Source organism: Dermacentor variabilis, chromosome 7 (genome assembly GCF_050947875.1).
Source record: "Dermacentor variabilis isolate Ectoservices chromosome 7, ASM5094787v1, whole genome shotgun sequence".
Taxonomy (NCBI): Eukaryota; Metazoa; Arthropoda; class Arachnida; order Ixodida; family Ixodidae; genus Dermacentor; species Dermacentor variabilis.
The window spans coordinates 47,647,433-47,660,056 of NC_134574.1; the positions used below are offsets into that span (position 1 = coordinate 47,647,433).

Below are 12,624 nucleotides of genomic sequence, written 5' to 3' on the forward strand. Positions count from 1 at the left end.
GCACCCCTCGATTTGTGCTCCATCCAGTGAGCAGGCGGCGCCACTGAGCAGCAGCGTTGCCGCACTGCTCAGCACCGCCTGTAGCGAGCGACCCGACACTGGCAATGTGGGAAGACCGCGAAACTTATTTTTTGCACATGTCACCGAAACGCGCAAGCACATCCGTGATTCGCTGTTTTTGTGTACATGAAGATGCAAGCGCGGTCCTCTGTGATGTCGCAAATATTTTCTGCGGGTTTAGGTATGTTAAAGGAACAGGAGAGCACTTTCAAGCTGCTGCGTTAACCAGCAGAGAGGAGCTGTATGATATTTCACATGTTCTCTTTGCGAAAGAAGTGGCGGGCCTAGACGTTTACGTGAAGTGCCGTTCGCAGCAGGGAAAACAACTGTACGAAGTCATCCTGCACGTGGCACAGTGGCGCTAACATCGAAGTCACTAAACTGGTGCCCTGAAAACTTCGTCCTTCTAATAGGTTGACCGATTTTTAATCAACGCCTCGCTTGTTGGTGATGTATGCCTGATTTCGCTCCGGCACATTGCGAGCCGCGGCCTATCAATTGATGCCATATCACATTGTTACTTTAGATCGCCATGCAGCTAGATCTGAACCGGGTACAGCTGCACGGTAACTTTGGTTCCCGCTTTTGTCGATATGTGTTGAGACGAACGGGATCCGCGAATAGAGTTCAAGCTTCACGATCGCCATCGTGGACTGTCGTCAACACTATCATGCTGAGTAAACTAAAATACCTCGATTCGAATTGTTCGAGCGCATAGCAGTGACCATGCTTGATAGAAATTGAGAAATTTGGTCCGGCTGGTCGCGATCTTGATTGAAAGTGACTGTACGACACCACGGTGCACTAATGTTCTGTGTGCTTCGTCGTCGTCCGGCTCGGCGCCAAACGAAAGCTTTTGTGGTTTTCAAGCAGCTGTAAGCCGGCTATCGAGGCTCAGTGCTGAACACGGAAGCGGGACCTACTTGCCGACGTAATCAGAGCAACTAGGAGTCTATTGGCGGTGCAATTGAGACAAATAAGCCGTTATTTGTCAGGTCTTTTTATTCGTGAGATTCTTCTCGACAGCTTTCCGCAGCTTGTAAACGTTCGGAAAAAGCACGGGGTTGTGTTCAGGACGACTTTCGATCCTGATTTTTTCTGCATTGATGAAATTATTAGAGCATATCCTGGTTGATTCGTTTGGGGCCCATTCGAAGCCACCTGCAGCTCAAAAACAAGGTTTATTAACCCCGGCATCTGAGTTTATATTACGCGAATGTTTGTTTTCGATCACGTACAATGATCGGGGTTCATTATGTCCTTTTCATCAGGTCTGATGTCGCTAGCGAATTCGTTCGCATGCATACGAGCTTTGCTCTTGCAACGTGATTTCACAAATATCAAGCAGCAAGGAAAGTCCTACCATGTGGTACTGCGCCTTTGACGCCAGCAGGCAAAACCTGTCATCATTATCGCCATGATCACCATCAGCCTGGGCACGCCCACTGCAAGGTAAGGGATTTGCCTATACTTCTCCAACTACCCCGGTCACGTGCTAATTGTGGCCATGTTGTCCCGGCAGACTTCTTAATCTCATCCATCCGCCTAACGTTCTGCCGCCCCCTACTTCGCTTCCATTCTCTTGGAATCAAGTCCGTAACCACTAATGACCATCGGTTATCTTGCCTCCTCATTACATGTCCTCCCCATGCCCATTTCTTTTTCATGATTTCAACTAAGATGTAATTACCTCGCGTTTGTTCTGTCACCTAATCTGCACTGTTCTTATCCCCCATTAACGTTACACCCCTCATTCTTATTTCCATAGCTCATTTCGTCGTCCTCAATTTCAGTAGGCACCTTTTTGTAAGCCTCCAGGTTCCCTGTAGGTGAATACTGGTAAGACACAGTTGTTACACACCTTTCTCTTGAGGGATAATGATAACCTGCTGTTCATGATCTAAGAATGCCTGTCAAACGCACCCCAGCCCAGTTTTATTCTTCTGATTATTTCAGTCTCATGATTCGGATCCGCGGTCACTACTTGCCCTAAGTTGATGTATTCCCTTACCACTTCCAGTCCCTCGCTACCTATCGCAAACTGCTGTTCTCTACCGGGACTGGTAAACATTAGTTTTCTGCAGATTCATTTTTAGGTCCAGCCTTCTGCTTTGCCTCTTCAGGTCAGTGAGCATGTATTGCAAATGGTCCCCTGAGTTACTAAGCAAGGGAATATCGTCAGCGGATCGCAAATTACAAAGATACTCTACATTAACTCTTATCCCCAATTTTTGCCAATCCAGGTCTCTGAATACCTCCTATATACACGCTGTGAATAGCAATAGAGAGATCGTATCTCCCTGCATGACGCCTTTAGAACCACTGCTCATTATTGCAAGGCAATCAGCACTATCCACTCGTCTCTGCGTTCTAGATGGGGTTCTTTACAAAAAAGAACTATTCTGCTACAGGCTCACGATACTTCTGGCGGTCCAGGAGAGTCTCCGTGTCTCCCTCTTGCGCACTGTGCATGACAATCCAACATCTGGTCATTTGGGATATGCACGAATGCTGTACTGCCTTCAAGAAAGGTTCTACTGGCCTAAAATGCGCGAGACGACCGCCCATTATGTGTTCAGCTGCAGTGAGTGTCAACATCAGAAGCGTCTGAAGAGTGCTCCTCCTGGTCCATTACATCCAGTTCAACCCCTAAGCACTCCCTTTGAGCAAGTTCACGTCGACCTTCTAGGTTTTTTCCCGCGGTCATATGATGGAAATCGCTGGATTGTCGTGTGTGGTGATCACTTGACACGCTGCTGTGAGACAGCTGCGATACCATCGACTACTGCAACGGAAGTGTGTATTTTCCTGCTGTGTTTCGTCATTCTCCGACACGGACCTCCAACAGTCATCATCAGCGATCGTGGGCGGCAGTTCACTGCAACTCTTACTCACATGCTGTCCATATATGTCACGTCAGATCTGTTATAGTGGGACAACCTTAGGGCCAAGCAAACCTGTGTTACCATGTGTCACGTGACGGCGGCTTTCCCGGCAGTCTGTACCCTGCCTCTGGCAATAGAGGTTGTAACATAATTGGCGACGAGGATCAAAATATAGGCCTGATTAGGAGTAGGGCTAGCCGAAGCGGTTGGCGGTAGAGAAAATGGGAGCTGCACTGGGCACGATTAGGGAATTCGTTCCGACGGAGGCGACGTCTTCGCCCTTGTAGTTGGAGGGCCTCGAATTTTTCTTTCAAGCAAACGACATCGACAGTAACGAGAAGTGAGCAACGCTCTGCAGCGTTTGCAGCCCAGCAACGTATGCCATCGTTCGCTCCCTTTGTTATCCGGATGCGCCGTCGGCGGTGGCCTACGATGAGATCGTCAGGCCTCTCTCAAACCGCTTCTCGCCGTGACCGTCTGTGACAGTACAGCGTTTCAAGTTTGGCACGCGTCAGCAGCAACCCGGTGAGTCAAGTGCTGACTACATCGCAGAACTGCGACGTCTCTCGGAACATTGCGGTTTCGGTGCGCAGCTTGACGACATGTTGCGCGACCGGCTGGTGTGCGGTGTGCGAAGCCAGACTCTTCAGCGTCGGTTGCTGGCGGATCTGGAGCTTACGTTTGCGACAGCTCGGGAGAAAGTCATTGCAATGGAATCTGCGCAGCGACAGACCGAGCGAATTCGTGGCACTGCCACATCGTCTGAAGTTGGTAGCGTGAGCGGGAATCGTTTCGACCCATGTGTTACGAAGGTCTCTACACCAGTGACAGCCAAGGAGGGTACCCAGAAGCAGGCTGGTTCGCCTCTGAGCACAAGCGAATGTTTCCGCTGCAAGGGTGCGCATTCGCCAAGCAGTTTCCCGTTCAATAATGTGCCGTGCCACTTCTGCAAGCAACGAGGACCCATAGTAAGAGCATGCAGGAAGAAGGCTGCAGCTCGCGCTTCGGCTGAACCCAACTCTCCGAACAGAAAATGGGCCAATGGAGGCCGCCACAAGAATGCTGCGTCGGACGTATACGACGTGTTCGTGCTGTCTGGTGAGGAGCCAGCCGTCAGAGTGGAGGTGTGCGTCAACGGAAGTCCCCTAGAGATGGAGGTGGACTCGGGTGCAATTTGTTCAGTCATCAACGACCGGACTATGCGGAAGCTGCGACTATCGAAAAGGGCGTAGCGCCCAAGTAGTCTTCATCTCCGAGCTTACAATAACAAGGAACTACGAGTATTGGGTGAACTGGCCGTGACGGTGGAATTTAAGGCGCAGGAACATCGCCTGCGATTGGTGGTGGTTAAGGGTGCTAGTATCGGACTTGTGGGTCGGGACTGGTTCAAGTCCTTGGGAGTAAGTCTGAGTGGCGTTCACAGTGTGCGCGAGCCGAGTAGAACTGACAGTAGGGCAACGACGGCCTTGCTCAAGAAGTATTCTTCAGTCTGTGACTCTCGACTTCAGACAAGTAAAGGGCCTCCTGTAGGCATAGAGGTGACCCTTGCAGCTCCGCCGCGATTTCTAAAGCCACGTCAAGTACCGTTTGCAATGAGACCGAAGGTCGACGAAGCACTGGACAGGTTGGTAAGCCAAGGCATTTTCCAGCCTGTACGACACTCGAAGTGGGCAACACCCGTCATTGCAGTTGTCAAAAAAGATGGATCGACACGGATCTGCAGGACTGCAAGGGCGCAGTCAATCGTGTAGCGTAGTTCGAGACGTATCCTCTGCAGACACCAGAGCAGCTGTTTGCCAGGCTGGCTGGTTGCTCGAAGTTTTCAAGTCTAGACCTCGGACAAGCGTATCAACAGAAGACTGTTGATGAAGAAACAGCTGACATGTGGACGGTTACAACACATCGGAGACGGTTCCGCGTAACCCGTCTTCAATTTGGCGTGGCAGTGGCTCTTTTTCAGAGGTACATGGAAGAACTGTTGCATGGAATGGATGGTGTTCTTGTGTTCTTGGATGACATCTTGATCGATGGAAGGAATGAAGCACAGCACCATGCTCGTTTGCAAGAGGTGCTCAAAAGAACTCATGACGACGACCTGCGACTGAAATTTGACAAATATCAATTTTGTGTTGAGGAAGTGTGTTACTTGGGATTCAGCGTGAACTCTGCAGGTGTGCAGCCGACAGAAGACAAGGTGCGTGCTATTCACGAGGCCCCGGAGCCGACATGCAAAAAGGAATTTCAAGCCCTTTTTGAGAGCTCTCAACTTTTACAAATTTCTTAAAGGAGCAGCTCATGCCTTGGAGTCACTGTACCTGATGTTGGACAAGGGTCGCGAGTGGCGTTGGACGGGAGGCGAGGCAGACGCATTTCGCCAAACGAAAAATCTGCTACAGTCATCACATGTTCTTGTGCACTATGATGTCAACAGGCCTCTAGGGCTGGCCTGTGACAAGTCCCCATGTGGACTGGGTGCTGTGTTGAGTCATATGGGTGAAGATGGCAGTGATAGACCGGTTTCATATCCATCGAGAACGGTGAGCGCGGCAGAACGGAATTACGCCCAAACAAACCGAGAAGCGCTCGCCATCGGCTTTGGCATAAAGAAGTACCATCAGTTTCTGTGTGGGGGGCATTTCAAAATTGTGACCGATCACAAACCTGTCATAGGACGGTTGCACCATGCCTACCCATTCCTCAGGTGCTATAACCACGGATGCTGCGTTGGACTCTCATGTTATCGGCATATGACTATGACATTGAGTATCGACCAGCGGAGAAGCTTTTAAATGCTGACGCATTCAGTCGTTTAACACTGAGGGCCAGTAAGGCGGAGGAAAAGAGCAGCGTCTTTGGGAAATAGGAATGCTGGAAATGGGGCGGGGGGGGGCGCCAGAAGAAACATGGAACTCTAGGAAGGTGGCAAGATTTACGTCAAGGGACAAGCTGTTGGCTAGAGTTTGCAATTGGTTGTAGCATGGGTGGCCAGAGGGCAAGCTACCAGAATAGTTTGCAGCGTTTGGGAGCCGCAAGCATGAAATGTCGGTGTACCAAGGTTGTTTGCTGTGGGGCAGTCGTGCGGTCATTCCGGAGCCAGCTCGACCATGTCATGGACATTCTTCACACAGCTCAACCAGGAATTGTGAACATGAAAGGGCTCGCCAGAGGAGCCGTGCGGTTGCCACGAAATGACAGAGATGTTGAGCAGAAAGTGAGGGACTGTGCACGTTGTCAGGAGTGCAGGTCTGCACCAGCAGCTGCAAAAATTCACCCTTGAGAATTCACCAAGCGTCCTTGGACAAAACTACACGTCAATTTGGCTGGGCCGTTCCAAGGCAACGTCTTCCTCAATGTGGTGGACTCTCACTCAAAGTGGTTGGAAGTGTGCCGAATGACTTCCATGTCGGTAGCTTCAGAGTGTGCGAAGCTTCGTTTTCTTTTTGCTACCCATGGTATTCCGGAAACTGTTGTTTCGGATAATGGAACTGGCGTTTGTTCGGAGGAGTTCAGAGCTTTCATGTCCCAAAATGAAATCCGACATGTGACCGCTGCCCCATATCATACTTCTTCGAATGGTCAAGCAGAATGGATGGTGCGCGAAAGCAAGGAAGTACTCAAGCGTATGGTTGGAGGCAATATTGACACACGTCTGTCGATGTTTTTATTGACCCAGCATGTCCTGCCTTATGCTACAACAGGCAAGAGCCCAGCCGAATGGCTGATAGGCAGTAAACCTTCAACTGTGTTAGAGCGTATGCATCTTGACCTGCAGTCCGGTGCGTAGCAGAAACAATAGCAGGTGATGCAGTGCAGTAACCAGGAAGTGCGACTGTTTGACGTGGGGGATCGAGTGTTTGTGCGCAACTATTCCTATGGACCCAAGTGGTTGCCGGGATTGTGGATTCTGTCACTGCACCAGTGTCGTACTTGGTCGTCACCAAGGATGGACGTCGATGGAGACGTCATGTTGATCAACTCAGAAGTCGTTCTGCCAGCTACGCATTGGACAGTTTCACTTCTGGAATGTGTGAAGAGGAGGAACCGTTGGGTGCTTCCGCGGTAGAGTATTTGGTACATGACATTGCTTCAAGCCCAGAGGACCCTCGAAGACGGGACCAAGGAGAAATACGAGAGGAGGCTGCAACGCCTAGTACCGAACCTGGTTCCGGTGGTGAGGACAGTGAAGTGAGTGCATCCCTTCAATTCCAGCGACCACAACGCCAGCGCAGCCGTCCTGCGTATGTGAAGGACTTCGCGACGTAGGGGGGAGGAGTGTTATAGCGGGACAATCTTAGGGCCAAGCAACCCAGTGTTACCATTTGTCACGTGACGGTGACTTTCCCGCCAGTCTGTACCCTGCCTCTGGCAATAAAGGATGTAACAAGATCATAAGAACTGGGACAGCGCGCTACCTTTCATTACGTACGCGTTTAACACCTCACAGCACGCTGTTACGGGCTACGGTCCCTTCTTTACGCTCATCCGCTTCGTTATACAGTGCACACTATCTTCCCGTTTTGCAGCCACGGTGGTCTTTGTATATCACAGAAAGTTTATCTTGCTGAAGAAGCCTGACGACTTGCTCTGTGCGCAGTCTTGTGTCACAAGACCGCTCGATCGCACGCTACTATCGCCGACGCCGACACGTGATATATGACCCTGGTGATTCAATGTGGCTCTGGAAACCAACCAGAAAACGTGGATTATGTGAAAAACTTCTTGCCGCACTATATTTGATTCTACGTTTTTAATTAGCGCGTCAGTGAATTAACCTACCGCTTAGCACGCCTCACGTAAAGTGGCAGACGGCCAGCAAAAACGGAACTTTCTCATGTCGCCCGTTTAAAGCACTTTATTTCTCGACAGCCTGTTTGACTCTCCCGGCGGGCTTCGTGTGCGCGGAGAGCAATGTAAGACTCTTACGTTCGTAGTGCATTTACGCCTCAACAAGCAGTATGGGGGGAATCCAAGAGAGGGGAACAAGGAAGACGACGTGCGGCTGGATAGTTGAATCTCGACAGGCGCGCAGCTGATCAAGGTCATCGCGTCTAACTCTACCCAGTTTGACAATAAACGGCTTTCGTGGGCTTAACAACATGTTTATTCAATCGTGTTTTTTACTAATTGTAACAACCTGTCATTATTTCGCATTATTCGCGGCACCTCCAGGACACCAACGCGGCAAAGGGGACACGAAAACTACAACACGGAAATGGCACGTTGATTGGGGCTCGCCGAGGCCTGCGCCGGTCAGGGGTCTATAAGATCGGCTGTCCGCTATAGCGGATAGCCAATTTTTTTATAAGAACACCGCCCAGCAAACTTTGGCCACCGCGGCCGCCACCCACAGGCCGCCCTGCTTCCAGCTTTGATCCCCCCGCTACCCCTTGGGTGCTCTGGAGATCCGGCGCCGCCTGCTTTATAATAACCTTAGGTGCCCTCCTGAGGCGTTCGTTTCCCGGTTACATGTGCCCTCCTGTAGTGTACTGCTTGTAAAGTATCAAATTTAGCGTCGCGACGAAAAAAGGAGACCCGCGATCTATACAACACCAGTAAGAACCTTGCCCCTTCAGAGACAACCATCACCAAATGACGTGTCCAAGGGGAAAAACACATACAACATGCGCTTAGAAACCTTCTCCATATTACCTAGGCAGAGTCATATATTCAAGGAGTAGAAGCCTCCAGATTTTCTCTCTCACGCCCGATCTTACTCGCGCCGGCCCACAAACGGCTGGCGATCCCTCAAACGAACGTCTCGTGGACACCGGCACAAAGTAGACACGCCACGCTTGAGTTTGCCGCCAGCCCGGAAGATCGGAAGGAAACTAGGTGCGCATGAACTTAGAACGATGGCAAAGAGAGGGCGTCGTGAGCGTAGGCACGGCCGACGCGTGTCGCATCGCGGTAGTTGTTTGAGAAATATTCATTCCCCACCTTGGAGCCTAGTGATATTGAGAATGGTGCTTATGGATAACGAATTTACTGAACAAGCTTATGCAGGTGATGAGAGATAAGATTTTTGTAGAATGGCGCAATCTTACTTTATTTTCAGACCGGTGCTTTTGCTCGAAAACATGGAAATTTCACGGAAACTTAGCCATAAGCAGATTCGTTGTGAAAGTTAATTGGTGTAATTGTGTCAAGTATTCAATTAAGCATTTTGAGTTCTCGTTTAAGTAATGGCTACATCATCGAACAATATTGATCAAGGTTTGAGATTACTATCTGCCGCAGGCAATTTTAAGATATAATGGTGCAAAAAAACACCATGTACATCGCAACACAGAATATGCTTCGGAACAAAATGGTGGCCTGGTGTCAACACAACACGTCGCCTAATAAAATGCCGAGATTTGTAAACTATGTTCCCGCATGTATATGACACTAGAGGAATGAGAAACAACCTTTTCTGCCTCGCGAATATTAAGTTTTGTGATACCAATGGCATATAGTTGTATGGGCCACTGGGAGCAGCTGGCTCACCGTCGTTCAGTATACAAGCGCTTCACTTTACCGATGGAACGCCACAAGTCTGTAATTTTTCTTAACGCTTGACGCTGTACATGCAAGTAGGCACACAAACCTCACTTTATTTAGTCATTCATATACCTCACAGTTTCCTACCCGAACAGTGAATCAAGAAGCATTTGCCATAAGTTGCCCGACCATTCCCGCTACTGCCCTTACAAAAATCATTGCAGACTTGCTGCAGAAATTCTGCATACCCCGAGTCACCCGGGATGCAGAATATCTGAAGACAGGTGACAGACTTTCTGTCACCCCCTGTCACCTCCCAGCGCCCAATTGGTACACCCTTTCTGCAGAAAGTCTGCTCAATCTGTGTAGCTGCAGGATACAGAATTTCTGCAGAAAGTCTGTCGAGATTGTGGTCACAGGATTGCAGTATTTAGGCAGACATTAGAGAGAATTTCTGTAGCCCCACTATGGGGAACTGGCATGCATGCATGCAATAAAATAACAGACGCAATAGTATTCTTTGCACATTTTATTTGTCTCCGATTTCTTCTGGGCTGCTTGGTTGGGACCAAGAATATCGCTTCCAAGGAATGAAGTAGTGAGTACAGACATCTCATGTGAGTGGCAGTGACCGTTCTGCACACACCTTGTCGCAGCATGCAAATCAGATGCTTTGACGCGCTGTTCAGCCTGCAGAAGTGCCGCAGGCTCCCAAGTGGTGTAGATTCCTCTGGCTCACAAAATCGCGACATCCCTAAACAAGAAGAAATGTTCAGTTTACTGTAAACCCTGCTGAAACTGTAAACTTGTGACATTGTGAAAAGTCTCGTACAAACAGCTACATGAAGCTGCATGGTTGCACAAATACCCGATTATTACATCACACGCAGTTAACACGTAAATGGAACTGGAGCAAACATGAATCTACTATAAAAAACTTCACACAAACGCACGTCTGTACTAAGTCAAATGCGAATTTCACAAGCAGAAAACTCCTTAACACATGATAAGCGTTCGAAAACCTAATTTATTTATGCGGTGCAACAAAGCCCTGCCCCAAAGGACGATGCATTGAAAAAGGACAGACTCCTTCTTTTTCAGGTGAGAAAACAATTTTTTCCATAAAAAATAAATACTGTTGTTGAAATCTCGGAACCCTTTACAAATACACGAAAACACATGACACCCAACGCAAGAAATACAGGCTGTCTGAAGACACTAGATAAATAAAAGAACTTGCATAGAAGCCGAAATCTGGCCATGCGTCGTACACAGCAATCGGGTGCCATCTCGCGCAGCCGTTAGCTGTGAAGACGACAAATCGACGTACCTCTAGAAATGGCTATACGATTTCTCGCTGAAAAATTACGTACAGAAATAGTAACTTTCCCTGCTTGAATTTTTGCGCCTATTCAAATCAAACAGTCCCCGACGAAAGGAAACTTCACAGCAGAAAGCAAATAATCGATAGGTTTTGGCAACATCACGTTTTAGGGCAATTTTCATCAAACTCTTCGCTAAATGCGCCCTGTGACATGAACTTACATTCGAAAAGCACGATCATTTTTGTCACGTTACTAATCATCTTGTTATCCGTACAGAAATGCACACTTCACGGACTACAAGAATGCGGGCACGCGCCGGACTTACCTTTCTAGGCGTGCTCGGGTAAACGCGTCTGCGTGACAGCTGCTGCCGCATCGCACAGGTACCGCAGGAAGAACAGTCGGCGTACGGTGCCTCCGGTGTCAACAGCGTAGAATTGCAGATGAACTACAGCACGTGATAGCACAACTTTCAAGAAATTCTTCCGCGCACTGTGATGGAATGCGAGCGCAGCGAGAGTACATCGGCTTTTCATGAGCCGGTAACAAAGAAAGCGCGACCGGGTCATAACTACGATAATTGGCATCGGCACACCACACGAAAAACACTGAGAGCTACGTCATGCAGTCACAGGGGTTTTGGATCATTAATACACACAAAAATCGCCACAATTCCTCTCGGCACGGCCTGTACACTACCTCATTGGTCGCCGTCAATGCGGCGTGCACACGTGCACGCCGTGACATGTCGGTGACCAGGTGAAGACGGGAAAATAATTTCACCCATAATTTTACCGGTGCTAGCGGCCAGCGCCTCCTGGGGGACGGCGCCGAAAGCAACCACGCAGTCGGTGGTCGGATGGATGGTGTCGGCGTCGCGCGGTAGATATGTCCTTAAATTCAGGCTGCGCTTCGAGCCATAGTACAACTGCTGCATTTAATGTACGTTATGTAACCATTACCTTATTTCAATTAGAACTAAATAATTGATTTATATTACCGCCATTATCAGACTGTCCTTGTAGCAATCAGTGACAGTTTTCAAAATGTTAAAATGGCAAAACAGAGCGCAATGATAAAATGTGTCATGGTTCAGGATGCGCACACGTGTGTGTGTGTGTGTTTGTGTGTGTGTGGGCTTGTGTGCGTGTGTGATTCGTGGGTGGCTGAAAGGTGAAGCCGATTTAACTGTTATAAAATGTGTCATGTTCATGTAGAATATATATATATATATATATATATATATATATATATATATATATATATTGGGCATCCATATTACATACAAGTCTACCTGCTTGCCGTCCACACAGTGTCTGCAGACAATATATGCAGACAATCTGTAGACTAGCTCTACATGGAGGTGACTGGTGGGTGACTCATGGGTGACTGAAAGGTCAGACCTATTGAACCGTCATTATAAAATGTGTCATGGTTCAGAATATGTATATATATGCGTTTATATATAGATATACATCTACACCCACACACACACACACACACACACACACACTCTCTGGGCACGCATATTACAGGCAAGTCTATTTGCAGTCCGCACGGTGTCTGCAGACATTCTGCAGACTAGGTCTACGTGGAGGCGACTGGTGGGTGACTCAAGGGTGACTGAAAGGTCAGACCTATTGAACCGTAATTATAAAATGTGTCATGGTTCAGAATATGTATATATATGCGTTTATATATAGATATACATCTACACACACACACACACACTCGCTGGGCACGCATATTACAGACAAGTCTATTTGCAGTCCGCACGGTGTCTGCAGACATTCTGCAGATTAGGTCTACGTGGAGGTGACTGGTGGGTGACTCATGGGTGACTGAAAGGTCAAAACTATTCAACCGTAATTATA

General features: G+C 48.6%; 1 protein-coding gene across 1 annotated transcript; it reads left to right on the top strand.

The window, feature by feature from the left end:
• Nucleotides 1-3,547: 3,547 nt before the first annotated feature.
• LOC142588616 (uncharacterized) lies at nucleotides 3,548-4,177 on the top strand. The gene has a single exon (XM_075700451.1). It carries the CDS (start codon nucleotides 3,548-3,550, stop codon nucleotides 4,175-4,177), a length of 630 nt encoding a protein of 209 aa, XP_075556566.1.
• The last annotated feature ends 8,447 nt before the right edge of the window (nucleotides 4,178-12,624 follow it).